This window comes from Sinocyclocheilus rhinocerous, unplaced genomic scaffold, assembly GCF_001515625.1.
Source record: "Sinocyclocheilus rhinocerous isolate Xijiao unplaced genomic scaffold, SAMN03320098_v1.1 scaffold2230, whole genome shotgun sequence".
Lineage (NCBI taxonomy): Eukaryota > Metazoa > Chordata > Actinopteri > Cypriniformes > Cyprinidae > Sinocyclocheilus > Sinocyclocheilus rhinocerous.
In genome coordinates, this window is record NW_015659700.1 from 43,050 (window position 1) to 63,956 (window position 20,907).

Here is a 20,907-nt window from a genome sequence, read left to right on the forward strand (position 1 = left end):
GGGGTGTACTAGAACATGCTCTCATGCTTGGTGGTTCGAAAAACACATTATTTTTCACATAATTTACATTATTAAAATACCTTTCTCCCCAGCCTGGCACAAACGGCTCAATTAGTTCCGGCTCTGATGAAGGTCCGCCTTCCGAAAAAAATCTTTGCATGTGCTTGTGTACCCATTCTCCTTCGTTTGCATGTGTATGAATGAAAGTGTATGAAATTGAATATAAAATCTAGCATGAACCGACCCTTAACTACTTTAAAGTGAGAATCACAATATACCAGTGGCACCAGCAATCAACGTAACAGAGAAGGTGTTTTATTTAAGGAGTCATGGGTTAATTCCAGGGTCTTGTTTCCGGACGGTGTCCCTCTGTAATGGCCACTTTGAATGGCCCTCCTTTGTACACACATCTTATTGAAATGACCTTATGGTGGTTAATGGTGGCACTTTAATAACCCTGCAGAGGTTATTCAGAAATCAGCACAGCCAGCATGTGATTTAGAGAGTCACTGTGAAACAAGCTGGGTGACGATGGTCTCCATAGTGATGAAGTCTACAGCAGTTATTAAACCTACAGATGGTCTGTTCATCCAACCCAATGACTTACACTTCCTTATTTATTGTCTTTCAGGACCCTGGACCCATGCCGCCGTCTCCCACCCTGGTCCAGAAGCCACTGCAGCTGTTGGAAATCAAAGCTAGGGGGCGCTTTGGCTGTGTGTGGAAGGCTCAGCTGCTTAGTGACTATGTGGCAGTGAAGATTTTCCCCATTCAGGTACCACGCAAACCCAAGACCAGAGAATCGGCTCCTAAAGCTGATGAGTTAATCGAACCTGCTTAACCAATTACACAACCAAACGTGGAGCTGAGCCATGTGTCAGCCTGGGAAGTTACATATACGTGCACTGCATGTACAACATTAGCACATAATGTGATTTAAATAAAACTGAATTTGAGAGTAATGTAAAATATTTCTAATTAATGATAGACTTGACAGCAAAGATGATGCAGTCGTATGAAACAGAATGTGAAGAGGAAACTATACATCTTCTGAATTAAAACATACGCTGTAAAAAGCTGTATATATCAATGTTTAATATTTATATAGTTTAATATACATAAATGATATATCTGTGTTTATTTATTTAGTTTGTATATTTATTTACTTTAAACGGAATATGAACAGAACAGTGTTCAATGGGCCCTTTTTTTTTTTTAAAGAAATTAGTATTCAGCAAGGATGCGTTCAATTCATCAAAAGTGACAGTAAAGACATTAATAATGTTACAAAAGACTCCTCTTTCAAATAACTGCTGTTCTTTTGAACTTTCTTTTCATCAAAGATTCCTAAAAAATAATTCTGACCGTTTCCACAAAATATTAAGCAGCACAAGTACTTTCAAAATTAATAATAAAAATAAATTCTTGAGCACTAAATCAGCATATTTGAATGATTTCTGAAGGATCATGTGACACTGAGGACTGGACTAATGGCTGCTGAAAACTCAGCTTTGACATCACAGCAATAAATTATGTTTTAAGATATATTACAATAGAAAATGGTTATTTTAAATTGTAATAATATTTCACAATATTACAGTGTTTTTACTCTTATTTTTGATCAAATAAATGTAGCCTTGGTGAGCATAAGAGACTTCCTTCCTTAAATATACATGATAAACATTTATTTCATGAAATGAAAATTTGCATCTTTAGTAGAAACAGCTAACAGAAGATTAGCTCCACAGAGGGAAATCATTTGTGTCATCCATCGATCAACCATGTAATAATTTGCTCTGGTAAATTACTACTTACATAATCTGAGTTGACTGTGAATGTCAGCTAAGGCTCTGTAACTCGTATCAATTGTTTTAATGGTCAATTATCAGACCTACTGCTGTTGACTTACTGGTTGATAAGTGTTTTTGATCGCCTCAGCATTTTTCAGGGGATTGCCCATCATACTGTATTGCACTGTGCTGTAATAACTGTGTACTTTGTGTCTTTCTCAGGACAAGCTCTCATGGCAGAGCGAGTATGACATTTACAATCTCCCCGGCATGAGGCATGAAAACATTCTGCAGTTCATCGGGGCAGAGAAGAGAGGAAGCCACCTGGACATTGAGCTGTGGCTCATCGCGGCTTACCATGAGAAGGTGTGGAGCTGTATGAGGGCTGGACAGTATTGGCTTGCACTTAAAAGGAGGAACGTTCTAGATCCATTTTATTTTCTCAAAGTTTACAAATTAATCTCTCTGCCATCATAATCAGCAGGAATTGCATGCTATATTATTTTTTGCAGTGTTGCTAATGAAATTTAAAAAGACTTTTTTTTTTTATTTATATGAATTTTGAACATCAGACTAGAGATTTTGCTTAATGAAATTATCAAGCCCAGCTGCTGAACACTGAGAAATAAACATGACAAAGAAATAGTGATAAAAACTGGCTACTTTTTGAATGCTGCTGATGTAATTTGCATTTTTGTTATAAAGGTATTCTGCTTGATATGTTCTCAAGGAACAGTCATTACAAAAGAAACATTTTTTATTTGTCATGTTGATGCCTTGTCAGATCCAATTATGCAAAATAAATTATTTTAATAAAAAAATCATTCAAGTTTTTTGAGTCAATATGTGACAGTAGCACTCAAAAGTATCCGCAGTCAGTGTTATTGCTGAGTTTATACGGGGGTTTTTTTCCTTTTATTGTGAATTTAAAAGGTTTTAGTTGTTTGCACTGCAGGCTGATATACAGCCATGATTGATACGCTTGTCTGTTCTGTCTGTGTGCAGGGCTCCCTGACAGACTACCTAAAGGCAAACGTAGTGACGTGGAATGAGCTGTGTCACATCACTCAAACCATGGCTCGGGGCCTGGCTTACTTGCACTCTGACTTCCCAGGACACAAAGACGGCCACAAACCGGCCATCGCACACAGGTGAGAAATGTTCAACTCTTTAAGAACCATTATGGTCCTTGGATATATTGAACAGAAGACACTGTCATAAGGATAGTTCACCCAAAAACATACACTCGTGTTGTTCCAAACCTGTATGACTTACTTCTGCAGAAACACACATTTTTAATGTGTGGGTTTTTTTTCCCCCATGCAGTGAAAGTCACTGAGGTACAGTGTTGTTTTAGACCCCACTGACTTTCATTTTATAGACAAAAACAGCTGAAACCATGTTGAAAATATCTTTGTGAGAGTTTTAAGCCAGTTTTACTTTAAAATTTTTAAATTGTATTGTACGTGCACAGAGATATTAAGAGCAAGAATGTGCTGCTGAAGACAAACTTGACGGCCTGTATAGCTGACTTTGGTCTGGCTTTGAAGTTTGAGGCAGGGAAGTCAGCTGGGGACACACATGGGCAGGTAAGTGTTGAAAGACAACTGTTCAGATTAGTGCTGGGCGGTATACCGGTTCATACCGAATACCGGTGTTTATTTTTATTATGATATTAATTTTTTAAATACCGCAATACCGGTGTATGTCGCTTAAACAACGTTCGGAACGCGACACTGTTTGAAAGGGGTCCCTTTTCACTGTTGCACTGTGTTGAGGGAACAGCTGTGATATAAATTTTTGGTCATACCGCCCAGCACTAGTTCAGATCCTCTAAAGCTGGTGCTGATCGCTCTGTGACGTGTGTTTAAATATGAATATGATTCTATGGAGGTGTATCAGAGGCTGTATCTCAAAACCTAATGTGCTGCCTACATAAAAGGCTTGTCACGACACAAAAATGTCAGTAGTCAATACAATACCAGTAGTGAAATTTCTTTCTCAGTACCACAACAAAAACGTATATACTATTGAATACAAAAAGTATTTTATGCAAAAAGATAAATAGTAATATAAATGCTAACAAAGTCAATTAAAACCATGGCATGCAGCCTTCAAGTGTTTCTCAATTAAGTAATCACATCTTGAAGTTTGTCCAAGAAATTATTCAGGTTAACAGGTGGTAATAAAATCATGAACAAATAGAACAATTAAAACAAAAGAACAAGGATACAAATTAAATAAACGCTTGAGGTTTTTCACATTTTTAACAGCAGTATGAAGTATGCTGGTAAAAATTCAGTAATTTAATAAAATACAAATGTAATCAAATATTAAATATAACTTTCTTGTTTTGTTATAGTATACAAGAAATACAAAACATAAAATTCACACATATGTTTATTAGGCTATAAATCACAGCTGGATGGGCCCTTCATATTGAAACCATAAGTGAATTGACTGCAGTGATAGCAGAAAGATTGTAGAAAGACTTGTAGCAATACTTTTTTATTGTATTGGCTTGGTACCGAAGTGCCGGTAGTTCTCCACTACATATGCAGCATTTTATTATTGGCATGTTCAAGCATTGTATGTATCTAGATCAGTGTTACTCATTGCGCGGCTCGCCAAGCTTTAATGTGTGGCTCGCATGGCAGATGGCAGTAAATAATGCGATGATATGATCAATACAGATATTTAATAAAAACATTAAAAACAAGCAGGGCTAAAACTAAGCCATTAAAAAAAACTCACACCGTCTACACTGGACGCGAGCGTCGTGGTGCGACGCGACAATAGAACCCATTCTAATTATGGCCCTATGATTTCTGCGATGCGGAAAACGCGGACGGAATTGCGGAATCCAGTCATAAAAACAGAATTTACTGTATAACGCGGAATGTCACGGAATTTGTCAAAGTTTGGGTGAATAAATCAAAAGTAGGTCATTACACTTAAATCAAATCGCAATATTTACATGAACAACAGTCAGTGTCTGCTCTATTATAAATTATTTATATTTTAAAAATACCCAAAACAGCGGAATTACAAGATGGAAATATAGACTAGAAAGATATTTAAACTTGTTCTGCCCTTACGTCCATGACATTGACTCACTGCGGGGTTGTTTTGGCAATCTTTCCAGCTCTTAATGCCGAATGTGCTCTTATGGTTTGATACATGATGGGCTAATGTAGTTAAGCAAATAACTTTAAATAACTTTTAAAAATAAACCCCTTTGTATTGCATTGCATATTGTATGTTCAGGGATGACAGATTGAGAAGCAGACATGCTATTTATGACTGGATGTAACTTTTCATACTTTGCAGTAAAAGTGGCTCTCCTATTAACTTTGTCCTATAAGTGCGGCTCTCGTGAAAAAAATAGTGAAGATCACTGATCTAGATCTTTAAAACATTCTCATATATTTCAGTAATAGAAATAGTTGCTCTGGCAGCTGGACCCTTGCCCATAATTCACTACTTATCAAGGCATACTATATGCATGTACATGTTCCATTTTAATCTGTTATGCTAACCAGATGGGGGTCTCTCTGTGCACTTCAGGTGGGAACCAGACGTTACATGGCCCCAGAGGTGTTGGAAGGGGCCATCAACTTCCAGCGAGACGCTTTCCTCAGGATAGACATGTATGCGGTGGGACTGGTGCTGTGGGAGCTGGCGGCCCGTTGCACTGCGTCTGATGGTACGAATACATGAGCTGCTATTCCTCTTAGACTATTTTGACATCAAGCTGTGCAGTTATATCAGCTATTTTATAGAAATTTGATTGACATTTGAGTTGTAACTGCAGCACTCCATGATATCACAAACACATTTTCCAGTATGTTTTACTATCACTTGGGCTCCTGAATAAGCCTGTCACTGTAAGTGCAGTAAGTTCACTATTATTGATTATTGGTCTCTGGTCTAATGGAACAATATTGATCAGGTGTGGAAAGTGAAGCAGACCTCAGGGACTGTTGTGACAGGGGTCATCATGTGTGACAACCTCATTGAGTGCAGTGCATGATGGGATTGAATGGATGACAGAATGTGATGGCAGATCAGGTGGTTAAAAGTCATTCTGTTTGGCTACTTCTTCTCTAAACTGTCTTCTCCCTCATTTGTTTGGCGTTTGTTGATAACGTGGAAGAATGTTATTTTTTCGATTTTCGAGTTTTTATCAGTGATTATTTAATTCCATTTTTGATGCACATGGCAAGATATGTAGTTTTATTCTTTCAGCAAAACTCTAACCCAGGGGTTTTTAAAAACTTTGATGCCAAGAACCACTAAAGGTACACACAAAAATGAAAAATTGTCATCATTTACATAAAAAGAATAAAAGAAGCATAAAAGAAGATACTTTGAGAAATTTTTTGTCCCAAGAACTCAATGGTCACCAAAATGGTTTGGTTCCCAACATTCTTCAAAATATCTTCTTTTGTGTTCTACAGTGGAAATAATGTCATACAGGTTTGGAACTATGTGTGTGAATAAATTATGACACATTTTTCATTTTTGCAGGAAAGAAGAGCTGAACACATTTTTTTCTCATTCTTTTTAAAATTACATTTTAAATTATTTTTATACTGCTCAAAATGATTAAAAACTAGGGCTGATAAATTTAATGAAAAATTAATAATTTAGTAAATGTTAAAAATGATTGCATTACCACATTTAGCTCATGTCTAAAGTTAATGTGATTTCTGACATTCTATTTTTTTTTTCCTTGCAAATTTTCTGTGTACCCCTTGTAGCTCCCTGGGGTCTCTGGACCCTAGTTTGAAAACGCCTGTTACCCCTCAATGGTAGAACTTGAGCGGATGTTTGTTGATTGTTTCTTAAGGTCCAGTGGATGAGTACATGCTTCCGTTTGAGGAGGAGGTGGGCCAACACCCCACTCTAGAGGACATGCAGGAGGTGGTGGTCCACAAAAAGCTTCGGCCCACTCTCAGGGAGTGCTGGCAGAAACATCCGGTACGTAATCATCATTAAACCTCACCGCAACTGAAGATTTTAATTAAGTGAATATTATGCTTGATATAAAACATGTTCATTTGTCTCTCAGGGTCTGGCCATGCTGTGCGAGACTATAGAGGAATGTTGGGACCACGAGGCTGAGGCGCGTCTCTCCGCGGGCTGCGTCGAGGAGCGTGTGATCCAAATGCAGCGGCAGACCAGCGTCTCCGCCCCGGAGGAAATAGTCACTGTTGTAACCATGGTGACCAATGTGGACTATCCCCCTAAGGAGTCCAGTCTATGACTAGAGGATATCAGCATGTGAATTGCGGGCTGACCGAACAGAAAAGAGGCGTCGGAGATGGTGGTGGACTGCAGTTCTGACGACTGGCTTCAGACATGCTGGATGATTGTCCTGTACTTAAAGCTGGAGCAAATGCAAGATGATGCATTTTGTGCCGAATCTGGGTTTAATACAGGTGTACCTGGAGCCAGCTACGCTATTGTATTTGTGTGTGTATATAAACTAGTACCACAGGGCACTCTGGTAAGGACGGATGGATTATAAGCCGACATCAAAAGTGAACCTCTTTGTTGTTGTTTCTCTGCTCGGAGAATAAGCTTTCACATTCAAGGAGTAAACGAGACTCCTCCTCTGCCACAGCGCTCGTGTCATTTCAGTATAAAAAGGGCAACGTCCATGTAAAAAAGACACATGTAATGTGTTCGTATGAATGACTATTGTAATGCCAATAAGAAACAGCTTTTTGAATGTGTAGTGTGACGCTGCTGTACAGATATCAACAGAAAGGGTGATGATACAACCCAAATCAACACGTGTTTTCTCTGAAAGCTTTCAGAGTTTCTGTCAGATAACCACCAACCTCTCGACAAGGTATACCTCAGTTTCTCATCCTAATAATACGTTTGTTTTGTAACACTATATGATATAAAAAAAGAGGCTTTTCGATTACCTCCATTTGGCACGGAAGCTTTTTAAATACGGGGAAAACTTTTTTTATATGACAGATTATGCCAAGAAACGATGGCCATTCATAAACCAGTGTTCTGCCTTCTTTCTTTTAGTTGTTCTCTGTGTTGCCCTGCTGTTTAAAATGTGATCCTTTTGGGGTTTTTTTAGCATTGTGACTGTTTGTTTGTTAAAGCAATTTTTGACCTTTATCGAGACCTGTTGAGAAGAAAAAAATCCCTGAAAATATGAATTTTGTGAAAATAATACAGAAGCACTTACCAATATAGGTTTGCGGTGTCCTCACAACATTGACGTATGTGCATGCCTTGTTTTCTTTTCTTTTTTTCGGTTCATTTTTCATTTTCTTTGTTTTTCAATCCTTTGTGCAAGCTTGTGCATGAGATCCCATTAGCAGTCATGGAAACCCCTTCATTATTTGTTAATCTGAAGTTATTTCCTGTCTTCGGGGCATCACTCTTTTTCTTTCATTTCCATTTTCATTGGGAATCATCCAATCTTGGTCTTCTACGGTCTTCTCACTGTCCGCTTCTGTCTCGTTGCGAGTAGAAGACCGCCCTTGTGCGCTGCATTTGAACCAGCCTTCTCATGAAGCCCGACCTCACGAGTGACACGTCAAACTGGTTTCAGATCAGCAGCCAGGCGACCTTCTACACACTTCTACAAGAACTGTATCTCAGTATGTCTCAGGAATCGTTTCCCTTTGCTTTGAGCCCTCTGGTGCCATTCTGGTGACATTCTGGTGACCCTTGTTATATTATGTATGCAAGGGCCGTTAATATAACACCTTATTAGTGTGATCATATTATGTGCAATAACATCCTAAGCAGGGACTGTTTCACAGCTCACAGGCCACTTCCAGTGTGGTAAAAATACAAGCGCCTAGCAGTTTGCTTAGACCATAATGTACATCACAAACTGAAGTCAACGTCAGGCTATGCATATGACGCACGTTGTCTGAGAGTATTAAGCTAATAATATGCTGTAATGGGGACCGAACACATGCAGTAACTCTTTGCCGACAGGCCAACACAGTCTTTCAAAAGAAAGCTGCTGCTGCTGCTTTTAGGCTTCGTTCACACTGCACTTGAATCCAATTTGAGTTTCAAATTCGATCTTTAGGATCGACTGTCATTTTGTGAGAAATTTGATCCATTTGTTCGGATAGTGTAGTCAATATCCGTCCCAATATCAGTCATTACCATCACATTGCATCCCAGATGATGAAAAAACTGCTCTAATCTGACTAAATCTAATCTGACTGTTCACAATGAAACTGATATTAATCTGACATCAAACCACATATTAATTTGATTTCAATCAGGTTTGGAAAAAATCTGATTTTTATGTGGGTTCCTATTTAGACTAGTCAACTGAAATGAATCGGATACTAAATTTGATTTCTGCTTCCTGTCTGAACAAGTCCTGAAATATGATTCAGTGGCTCATTTTGCTTTCAATATTAGTCACATTGCATCCTTAATGGTGAAAACTGAAAATTCAGGCTGAATGCATTTCTGAAAATCTGATTTAAAACCACATATTCATGTGATTTGTATCAGTTTTGTAAAAATCTTTAGTTTATTCCCCCATTCAGACTACAAACAACTAAACTGATTTGAATCAGATATTAAATCAGATTTATGCTGCCTGTCTGAACAAATGATCTAATATGATTTGGTGGCTCATTTTCGTTCATTTTGCTTTCAATACTAGTCACATCATCCTGAATGGTGAAAAAATTAATTTAGATCTGATCTGACCATACAGATTTAACACATTTGTAAAAACATGATTTTAATCTGATTTCAAACCACATACTGCTGTGGTTTGAATCCAGTTTGTAAACGATGCATTTCATGTTTGTTTTTTAAAATCGGATATCTGTTGCCTGTCTGAACAAATCGTGATATAAGATTCATAAAATTCAGTGGCTCATTTTGGTTTGTTTTGCTTTCACAATTATTTTACAGTATGATGCATTTGACAATGTTCAGGTCCATACAACAGTATGCAATCAAGCCCTTTCAATGAAAGCTCTCTATCTCTCTCTACTGTAGCATTCTCAGACAGCTCATTCGGTTTTACTTCATCTGACTGCTGTCAGGATGGTAAATTAATACAAGGGCCCATGCCATCTTTCAAAGGCCCTCAGTTGGACACTGTAGATGCAAAATGTAAGGTCAGTCAGTTATAAGACCAAACTAAAGTACTGGTTAATTTGTAGGATGAGTATTCTGGTCTGACAGCGTCTCCCGTGAGGTTCTTGTGATTTAACTTTTGACTGTAAACACTACAGACGATTCAATAAGATGAGTGACTGCTGCTGGCCTGTAGTGTTTTTACCAGGTGCTGTCCTGTTCCCGTCTGTTTTTGGTTTTCTAGTTAGGGAATCTGGGAGGAAGGTTGAATAAGATGGAAAGCCAAACTTTAAAAGCCCCGTGTTCAGTAGAGGACTCAATTGAAAATGCACCGTATGTATATATGAATGTTGTTTTAGATTGTGAAAAGAGCATTTTTTTTTTTTATGTCTCGAAAAAATCCTTTATTGATATTATTATTATTAAATATTTTAATGTTAATTTTGTACATCTGTATTTTAGTTTTATTAATTTATATCATGTCCCCAACTGTCATTCTTTACTGGATCAATGAGAAGTGATGCTTTTTTCAAAACTGGTCAGATAAATAAAACACTACTAAAGAATCAATCCTTTACCTCAGACTTCCATTCACGGCATTCAAAAGATTGAACAAACAGTGTAGCACGACAAACAACATGGTGCAGCGTTGTAAGTATTGCTCCTGGGATTCGAAACCAGCTGCTTCTCTCTCTGTCTTTTCTCTCAGACACACTTTTGGGGTCTTCAGTGACCATGTTTCTTCTCAACTACACCATTGAGTGAATGTCTCCACTTTACCAAAACTCTGCATTTTAGGTGCGAGCAGCTGTATTACTGTTGTGCTGGACATGCCATTTTTGTCCAACTTTCTCTCGAGTATTTAACGCATTCAGGGCCTGACCAGACGTAATTGTTACATAATGTACAGATGAAATTTTATGCTACTATTCCCCTCCAATAAAGTATAGTGACTGCTCTCAAAAGTGTGCTGTGTCTCAGTTACTGAATTTACCTGAAAACACTTGCATGCATATTTTCTCAACGCTGGAATCAGTGCTGTCCAGCCTGACAGGTATTTGATGAATGGATGTTGTGTGTGAGCACACCACTAGATGTCAGCATTTGACCTAATTCGGTTTACACTCATTCCGATTGTAGGATTTTCCAGTAGCCCCTCACTGCAGAACAAAGATCCAGGGGGCGGGGTTGGATCCACATCTAGGGGGTGGAGATGGGTGGGTTTAGGGATCAGGGGGTGGAGATTGGTAGGTTTAGGTATATGTAAGGTGGGAGGAGTTGGATCTGGATCCAACCACGCCCCCTGGATCTTGGGTTCTGCAGTGAGGACCATCTCGGATTTTCCACGGTTTAAAATCTTTGTAAGATTTTTTTAAAACGAATACTCAGTAAATTAATTATTTCATTACTAATTTAATAAATCGATTACTAATATATTCATTCTATTTAGCAAGGAGGCATTAAATTGATCAAAGTCTTAAAATAGAAAATACTTCATTTAAATTGTAAAAATATTTCACAATATTACTATTTTTACTGTATTTTTGATTAAATGCAGTTTAATCATGCAGATTAGATGCAGTTTTGGTAACCATAAGAGACTTTATAGCAGTGGTTCTGCAGTCCAACAGTGACCGAACACCCACCACTACAGGTTATATATAAATTGAAGTGGACTGCTTGTCTGGCATCCCATCTCACTGTTTCTCTGTGAGCTATTGAACTGAAGCAATCTTGTCAGGCTGCTGTAAATGTCTTTGAATAACAGTGTGGGCGTCGACACATCATTCTCCTAACACACTGCTATGTGCTTCACTGACTTTAACATAAAAAGAAGAAAAAACTAATAATGCATCCACTAGGTGAGACATATTTATTCCTGAAGCTCTGAGAAATATAACAAAGGCTGCTATTCTATTATAGTTTTTAGTAATATTTTGAATTTGCTTTAGTTTTTATATTTTACATATTTTATTTTTTCTATTTATGAAAATAAATACATATGTTTGTGAATCTGATCTAGTGACTTTTACACAAAGTCAGATGTAGTTCAGTTTTCTGAACAAATTGCCAAAGTCTATTGTAAGTCACTTTGGAAAAAAATGCATAAATTTAAATGTAAATTTCACAGTCCAGAAATTTGCGTTCAAGCCATCACTGTTTCAGCATCTCGTGGTGTACACATGTTTTACACACATTTTTGAGTGTTTTGGGTTTTGAGCTGTGTTTGGATTTTGACCAGTATTCATGCAAAAGCAACTCATTAAAGTCAAACTGCCCTATAACATGATGGCATTGTTTACGTTCAGTTTATGCTGACATCACAGTCGTTGATAATAACCTGATCAGAGAGAACCATTATCCCTGGAGGAGAAAATTAACATCTACATTGAGCTCCTCTTGGGAAAAACATGTGTCTCTAGAATCATTTGGCAGCTCCCCAAACACAGAAGTCACAAATCCAATGTGCTGCATGCACATCTGCCACCCGCTTCTCCAGCATCTCCAGGTCACAAGGGGTTTCACACGATGCACCCGAGGATTTGAACTGCTTTGAAAAATGTAAACATCACTGTTGTTATTTATTAAAACTAGCTATCAAAAATTGTTTTCGGTACTTGAAATTAAGCTGAATAAAATATAAATATTGTACCAATTTTTTTTTTAAACTTTAAAAAAACTGAACTTACTACTATTAACACTATCTGAAATAAAATTGAATTAAAACTCTCTCTCTCTCTCTCTCTCTCTCTCTATATATATATATATATATATATAATATATATAAATTAATACAAATGAAAAAAATGCACAACAAAATTTCTAAATATAAAATAAAAGCATGAAAGGTGAACATATAAAAATAAAAAGCTAATTCAAATTTTTAATAAATAAAAAACATTAAATGTGACCTTAATTATTTCCCTAAGGTACTTGTTTAAATGAAAATGAACACCATTTGTCTTTAAAAATGTATTTTAGCAAGGATCCAGATTAACTCTGAAAAACTGTTGATGTGACAATTTAATGTTAGTTGTATCAGCAAGATTTTACATTTAAAGCTCGCCATTCACACATAAGATTTATTTATTTGTCTTGGGCAGAACAGCTGTCTAAAAAGCCAAATGTTAAATCAACCACGACATATTGGATCTACTGCAATCCAATTGTCCAAACCACAGCTAGAGATCTGGAAATGTGCTTAAAACGATCAGTAATGTGCACAAATTCAATTAATGACAGACATAAACACATACCATGATCTCAGTTGATTTTTGGTTTTGAGCAAATGTATTTTACTTGACCACCATTTAATAAAATCAGTCCACCACTGAATATGTATACAGCAGTCTCCAGCTTTCTTGAAGGACATTTTATATCCAATCCAGAGGGCATAAAATGTGATAAATAGTAAAACTGTCTCCTGCAAAAAGGAAAATTATAACCTCTAAACTCCAAAGAAACCCCAAAAGCAACTATAAAGAAATGACTGTGCTTCGTTTTTCTGTTAAGATAAGCTTGAATAGAGCTTGAATATTCCCTCTCATTGTTGGTTTGTGTGTTTTTTAATTGTTTGTAAATGTGTATGTCTGTAATTTAATGTTACCAATGCTTTGGCAATGTGAAGCCTTCTTTACCATTCTAATAAAGCCACTTGAATCTCGAATAGAAGTGGTAACTTACTTTTCTCCTTTTCAATATGATGTGACCAAAAGTTTCACAGTGAATGCATATTCACACTTGAGCTGAAATGAAATTGGTTCTAGTAATGCCTATGGCCCACGTCACAATATCACGAAGGCCCTTGGGCTCACCGTTCCCCCTCAGTGAATGCACATAGCTCATAATATATAATCCAGGTGGTGTTTAGTTCACTTGCACACTTTGTGCATTCACTAAGTCCTAGAATAAAGCTACCAACTGCAACTTCTACTCCTGCTTACCCTAGGGAATCTTCTTAGTGTTCATACGGGGTTCCCAAAAATAAAGAAGGAGTTCAACTCAAACCAAATGTCAGCAGTATAAACTCCTCGTACAACACTGCGAGACACTTGGCCACATTCCTGGCTGCCACCATTATTTGGCGACGTGGAACATCACATCCAGAACTCCCAGGACTTAGCAGAGAAGGTCCAGGACCCAGTGTACCCAAAGAACAGGGCCCTGAGGGGAAAGAAGTACAGTAATGAGGAACATCATAGCTGTCACAGCACAGAGAGGCTGAAACACCTCTGGACTACACTAAAAGACAAGGTTCACACATACACAGACATTCAAGTCAAACTTTTGGAGAGAGAAAAAAAGGGTCAGATGACCATTTGTGATAAAGTGAAACAGCCATCTTTGAAGCACATGTGATCTTACCTTTCATCCTGATCCCAGCAGTTTACACTAATTCACACCTGGGATCTCAATGCCTGCAATGACTCCAGCAATTAATTGTCTTGAGACTTGGGACGTCATTGTGTGTTTTGAGCTTAAATGATGGGGAATCATAACCAGCTGAGTGGTGAAACATCTTGAACCACAGAAAAACACTGCTTATGTGCTGCTTAATATTTTTGTCTAAAACATAATCATTTTTTCCCCAAGATTCTCTGATGAATACAAACTTCAAAAGAACAGCATTTTTTGAAATGGAAATATTTTGTAACATTAGAAATGTCTTTACAGTTATTTTTGATCAATTTAATGGATCCTTACTGAATAAAAGTATTAATTTCTTTTAAAAAAAAAGGGAAAATCTTACTAACCCCAAACTTTTGAACAGTATAGCATACAACATAAATGGTCCAATTATGTCACGGATTCTGGTGTGTGCAAGCAATATAGGCAATGTTCTGTATGGAGAAACACTCAGTGCAGCCCCTGCAGCGCTCAGACACTCTCCACTTATCCATCGCACATCCACCACTGTTTTATAGGATTGCTTCTGCACTAAGTTCTGCTCGTTCCTCTCATTAAAAATGATTTGTGTCTTAGCAGGTAACTTTTTCCAAGCAGCTCCCTATGCTACACTTTCCTCTCTGCAGGCTCGCCTGCTATCAGACTGTACATGGATCAGGATATGTTATTTATTTAAGAAACTATATATGTCAACAGAATACTGTAATTATGTTAGTGTTAAAACACTCAATAGCACAGTAACCATAATCACAGTAAAATATGTGGACTATGTTTTGATCATTTGACTGGTTCAAATTTAGCGACAAAACAGTAGTAAAAACAACCACAATTTTTAGGAATAATCCATAGTAAGTAGCCTTGTATTTAATAGGATTGAAATGTGTTGTATATCTCGTAAACCAAGCAGGCCCAATTCTTTACTCTCATTATTGGCAATAACACGACTAGATCTTAGTCAGAGTACAGTGTATTTAATTTTTGACAGGAATGAAAACAAGTCTGTGAGGGATAGAGGTACAGTGCGTTCAATGGATTGTAGCTACTGTTGTTTAACAACCAATAATATTACTTTTTGCAGTAACTAGTAGTGTAACTAATAAGATTTCAATAATAATATTACTGTTACCATCCATAAAACAGCTATTACTTAGTTACTTTTAATGCCTCAACCCCGCTGATTTGAAATCAAATAATTCCTAGATTTATTTTCATAATTTTCACGACTCGCACAGGCACATGAAGTCACCAGTGCATCAGGAAAGCTTGGAATATGGAAAAGCTTACAGTCAGGAGATGGGAATATTGCCATTACACTAATTTTGTCAGGAGAAAAGGTGATCTGAACACAAATGTGTAAGTTGTGGCATTACTTTACTCTGGCATCATGGCCACATCCCTCTGATCCCAATATAAATTATATTACTATAATTAAAAATCTTATGAATTTATGTGATTTCTTTTGATAAAATACTTCATGAAATATAATAAATATTATTTGGTTATAGAGAAATTATAGCTAAAATTAGCTTCAATCTCCACATGACAATTAACACTTTTACTTAAAAGTCACTATCAATCGCCACTGAGTGTTTGTAAAAAGACTGCGATCCAGTGTTTTGGTCAAATGATGAGGCAGAAATATATTGTTAGTAACATTTTAGAAGAATTGTATGGGGAAGAAACACAATTACAACTTCTGTGGGGCGTGAAGGAAAAGTAATGTAACTAGTAGTGTAAACTAATTACTGTTGCCAGATAGTACTAAGTAATAATATTACTTTTGAAAGGAGTAACTATAGTAACGAGTAATAAATTACATTTTTGGAGTAACAGCCCAATACTGTTAACAACACATACCGATTGTTTAGCTGACGAAATGTCTTTCTAAACAAGAACTCCATAAAACAGTTTTGAAAGTTGTAAGTTGTGAAAATGTAATGATCTAGGACCTTGCTATCGTGCATGCCATTGTAAAGGCTAAGTCTATCCTTCACATCCTCATTTCATCTGCGTTAAATTCAGTATGATGTCTAACCTGACCAAGGGTGTGAAGGTACCAACATAATCCCATGGCTACTTGTAAATAGCCTATTTTACATTTTGGCAAACAGGTAACTAATTCGTACAAAATGTGTACAATTCCTATGTTTGGTTAGGTTTAGCGGTGGGTCTAGGGCTAGACCCTAATTTTTACATTTTTCTAAAACTTGCAGGCTACGTTTCCATGTGAATCACTTTGCAGAAATGTGCCATCTCATAAAACAGTTTTCTCATGAGATTGGATTGGAAGGTTCCTATTAAAGGGGATGCATCCCTCCCCCAAATGCACATACATTGTTGATCAATGGCCTATGGGATTTTCAATTAAAACATTCTGTGGCTCAAAATCTTGAATATATATTTTTATTTTTTATTGTAGGCCATCTTTGCCTGCGTGGCATATGTAAAGACGTTATCATCACGGGAGATGTTTAACAGACTGTCTTCTTCTAATGTAGGCCTATGTGACAGCTCTCCGATGCACGCATGTGCTCCCTCGTGCCCGTGTGTCGTAAATTCGTAATATCGTGTACACGCATGTTGCATGAGGTGCGCGCGCAGCGGCACACGCGCGCTCCCGCTCACGCTCTTTGACAGTGTCGCGCGGGCTGTCGGGATCATGTCCGCCATGTTTTCACACCAGCCGAGAAAAAAAAGCCCGTGAAAAAACACCATAACTCGCTCAGAGATGCCTTTAACCGCCGGATTTCGATCGGAGGTACGTCAGTGAGCGCGGCCGCGGAGAGAACCGTTGGCTCGTGTGTGTATTTGTACCGAATGATCCGTGTTTAGTGTGTTTGTGATCGCTAAAAACAATGAGTAAACTCTCGTTCCGCGCGCGAGCGCTAGACGCCGCCAAACCGCTGCCGATCTACCGCAATAAAGACCTCCCGGACCTCACCGACTGCGTCTCCATCAACCGAACGGTTCCACAAATGCCAACTGGGATGGAAAAGGAAGAGGAGTCGGTATGTAAATGATTTTAAATTCATAATTTTTCATGAGGTTCAGGTGCATAGCAGGGTGTTGGTATTCACGTATCTCGTACGCACGTTTTAATACGTAAGTCCATTCTCTGCTCAAATGGATACGCAAACACCGTTCTAAGGCTCTAGGTTACGTTTAAAATTTACGACAGTTGCGTAGTCGCGGGAAATCTTTTACACTAGTGGCGTGAGCAAGGTTATTTACGTGAGACATTTGCTAGTGGTGAATGCGTACTGACGTCAGCCTTTTTGCGCAGATGCGTTAGAGAATTACGTTTGTTACGACAGGAATACATCAGCTGAACGGCGTGCTTTTGAAGTCTGAATCTGTTTGATTCTTCAGTGGATTTAGTTTTTGCAGCACCGGGCCCTAGTCATCAATATGGCATGTTTATCTCCTACATTTCAGTATCATATAATGCAGTGGTATATGAATATGGGAATCATTCAGTATCATGGCATATTTAAAAGTACCATGATATTACCATGTGATACCATGGCACATATTTTTATGTTTTAATATAAAGTCTAATACAAAATGTAAAGTATTATTTCATTAAACTATTACATGTAATTATAACAACTATAATAACTAAGAAACGACTAAAAACACATCTGTTCCACCTTTATTTGACCCTCTAACACTTTCTATTCTATTTTAATTCTACTTCATCTATATTGATCTTTTTTTATTTTTTATTCTTTATTTAAAAAAAACAACAAAAAACAAACACTAGCTTTCTCTTTTTTCTATTCTATCTACTTGTTTTTCTTTGTTTGTGTGTGTGTAATAATATAATAATAATAATTTTGTGTGTGTATATTCATATCCATCTCTTATGGAGTTATATAATGAGATGTTTTATTATTAATAGTTTAAAATGTACTTTATTATTACTATTATTTTTGCTTTTATTATTAATTTGAAATTTACCTTAAATTTTTTTTATTTTAGTTTTAACATAGTAATAATATTTGAAAAATGTCGACGTCCTAGTAACCAACAGGCAAAAAGCGTTTTTGTTGTTGTCATATGTCAAGAAAAACATAAAACAGAAATAACCCCCTTAAATCCCTCTGCTGTCTTTTAAACATTACACATTTTAACCTTTTTATGAAAAAAAAATGTTTTGGTCAGGTCAAATCAAGTAACCCTCCATTTGGTAAAGAAAACATCATTGTATTCATTCTGTCAAAAATGTATATTTATTGCATTTACTTGGTTACACCACTTGCCACAACTATGATGATGTTGAGCTATTTTGAAATATGTTCAACAGATCACCATGATTTCTTCAGTTTGATTAATCTTGATTAATTTTATTTGTGAAGTTATTAAAACAGAAGTATGAACTACCATGTATCCATCTTGATCTGCATGATCAAGAGGTTGTGTTGGACAGAGATACAGTACAGAGACCAAGGTACATGTTAAAAACTTGAGTTATGTGCCACATTGCATTTGCTCTGCTCACCTACCTGATAATGAACTGCTCACCTTTCTATTATTGAACTGTCTACCACAGTAACTCTCTTATGAATCCAAAAGTGTAAGTCATTGCAACTCAGCTGCATTAGAAGTCATACTTGCCCAATTCTTGTTTCCGTCTCTGTGTGAGTTTTGAACTTTTTCTTATTGCTGAGTCCAGCTACATCAGTTTCAGCTTAACTAACTGGCCTCACTTGCTAATGGAAATACTTTGTGGTGACAAAATCTTTACTATTGTGGCATATATGGTGTAACCTTTTCACAAATTTGAGTTGTCCCACTCTGTGTGTGAATGAAGAATTAGGTTTAGTCATCCCCTCTCTCTCAATTCAATTTCAATTTAAGAGTGCTTTATTGGCATGACAAAAATTATACATTTGTATTGCCAAAGCAATTGCAACTGGACTGCTTACAAATAGTGCACATATGTATTAACAGAAAGAAAAATAATAATAATAATAGTAATAATAATATATAAAAAGTATTAAGCATGTAGTGCAAAATGAATTACTAATGTCTCTCTCACTCTCACTCTCACTCTCACTCTCTCACTCTCTCACGGTGTGTTTCAGGAGCACCATCTCCAGAGGGCCATCTCTGCCCAGCAGGTGTTCAGGGAGAAGAAGGAGAGTATGGTCATCCCTGTGCCAGAGGCAGAGAGTAACATCACGTATTACGACCGCCTTTACAAAGGAGAGTTCCGCATCCCCAAACAGCTCATCCACATCCAGCGTGAGTGACTCAGCTTCTACCTCAAGATAGTTCTTCTGGATATTTTAATTTCTTGTTTCAAATAAACAAATAAAGTGTAATTAGAATTTGAATGTCAAACTGATTTGTACCTGTTACTCTGCACCAGCTCTGGGTCTGGATAACGAGCTGCCTGACTATGATATGGACTCAGAGGATGAGACTTTACTGAACAGACTCAATCGCAAAATGGAGCTCAAACCTGTGCAGTTCGAGACCATGATGGATCGGTTAGAGAAAGCCAGCACCAACCAGGTAATAGCATAGGACACTAAGTGAGCGACCCAGCATGGTACCTGATTTGTATTAAAGTAACAGTGTCATTAAGCAATACTGAAATGAATTAATATTAATATTACAAAGGTTTGGGTCTGTAAGATGGTTTAACATTTTTAAAAGAATGTTTTATGTGCTTCAAGGCTGTATTTATTTACAGTAGTTAAATGAAGTAAAAACAGTAATATTGTGAAATATTATTATAATTTAAAGTAACTTTTTTTTCTATTTGAATATATTTTAAAATGTAATTTATTCCTGTGATGGCAAAGTGGAATTTTGAGCAGCCATTAATCCAGGCTTCAGTGTCACATGATCCTTCAGAAATCATTCTAATATGCTGATTTTTTTTTCAGTAACAATCTGTGCTGTGTAATGTTATATTGGAAACTGCATTTTTTTTCAGGATATTTTGATGAATAAAAAGTTTAAAAGAACAGCATTTATTTGACTGACGAATAAAATAATTAATTTCTTAAGAAAAAAAAAACATACGTACTGACCCCAGACTAGGGTTGTGACGAATCCGCGATCGTCTTGTCTGTCTCACCCCACTCTTCTTGTCAGTCAGCTCGACTCACTCTCCTCACTGGAGAAACGAAATCTGATCTGTGATGCGACTCTCGTTCAGCACGCTGCATTGAGCAGCCACGTTCAGTTTTTAATTGGTAGTGTCTGTTCTTTTACTGAACTAAATTATTTTTATTTCTATAAAAAATCTAAACGACGGTGGGGGTCGGTGACGCAGTGGGCAAGTGACATAACCGGTGTTGCGGCTTAACACCGGTATCCCCGTCAGCACTGTCTATCGTGGCAAGCCTACCCCAGACCTTTGAAAAGTAATGTAAACGTATAAACAACAGCAGAAGTAATGATAATACAGTCTTTATAGTTTGAGTGTTTCTAAATGTCAGTTGAATTTTGATTGTTTCATGCTCTCATTAGTAGAGCCCAACCGATATGTTTTTTTTAGAGGCCGATATTTTTAGGGAGTAAAAAAGGCCGATATCGATATATCGGCCGATATTATTTGTGTATATTATAGTACAGTACCAGTCAAAAGTTTGGACAC

General features: G+C 37.1%; 2 protein-coding genes across 2 annotated transcripts in view; both read left to right on the forward strand.

Annotated features, from left to right (window-relative positions):
- Positions 1-9,042, forward strand: part of LOC107724023 (activin receptor type-2A-like) — a 34,895-nt gene extending 25,853 nt beyond the window's left edge. The window contains exons 6-12 of the mRNA XM_016532783.1: positions 632-775; positions 2,013-2,156; positions 2,796-2,941; positions 3,265-3,379; positions 5,358-5,496; positions 6,643-6,773; positions 6,865-9,042. Of these exons, the coding sequence (XP_016388269.1) occupies positions 632-775; positions 2,013-2,156; positions 2,796-2,941; positions 3,265-3,379; positions 5,358-5,496; positions 6,643-6,773; positions 6,865-7,059 (1,014 nt within the window). The 3' untranslated portion in view covers positions 7,060-9,042. The remainder of the gene's footprint in view (positions 1-631; positions 776-2,012; positions 2,157-2,795; positions 2,942-3,264; positions 3,380-5,357; positions 5,497-6,642; positions 6,774-6,864) is intronic.
- Positions 9,043-16,890: 7,848 nt separating this feature from the next.
- LOC107724031 (enhancer of polycomb homolog 2-like) overlaps positions 16,891-20,907 on the forward strand; it is an 18,801-nt gene continuing 14,784 nt past the window's right edge. Inside the window, exons 1-3 of the mRNA XM_016532800.1 lie at positions 16,891-17,302; positions 19,382-19,541; positions 19,669-19,814. Of these exons, the coding sequence (XP_016388286.1) occupies positions 17,150-17,302; positions 19,382-19,541; positions 19,669-19,814 (459 nt within the window). The 5' untranslated portion in view covers positions 16,891-17,149. The remainder of the gene's footprint in view (positions 17,303-19,381; positions 19,542-19,668; positions 19,815-20,907) is intronic.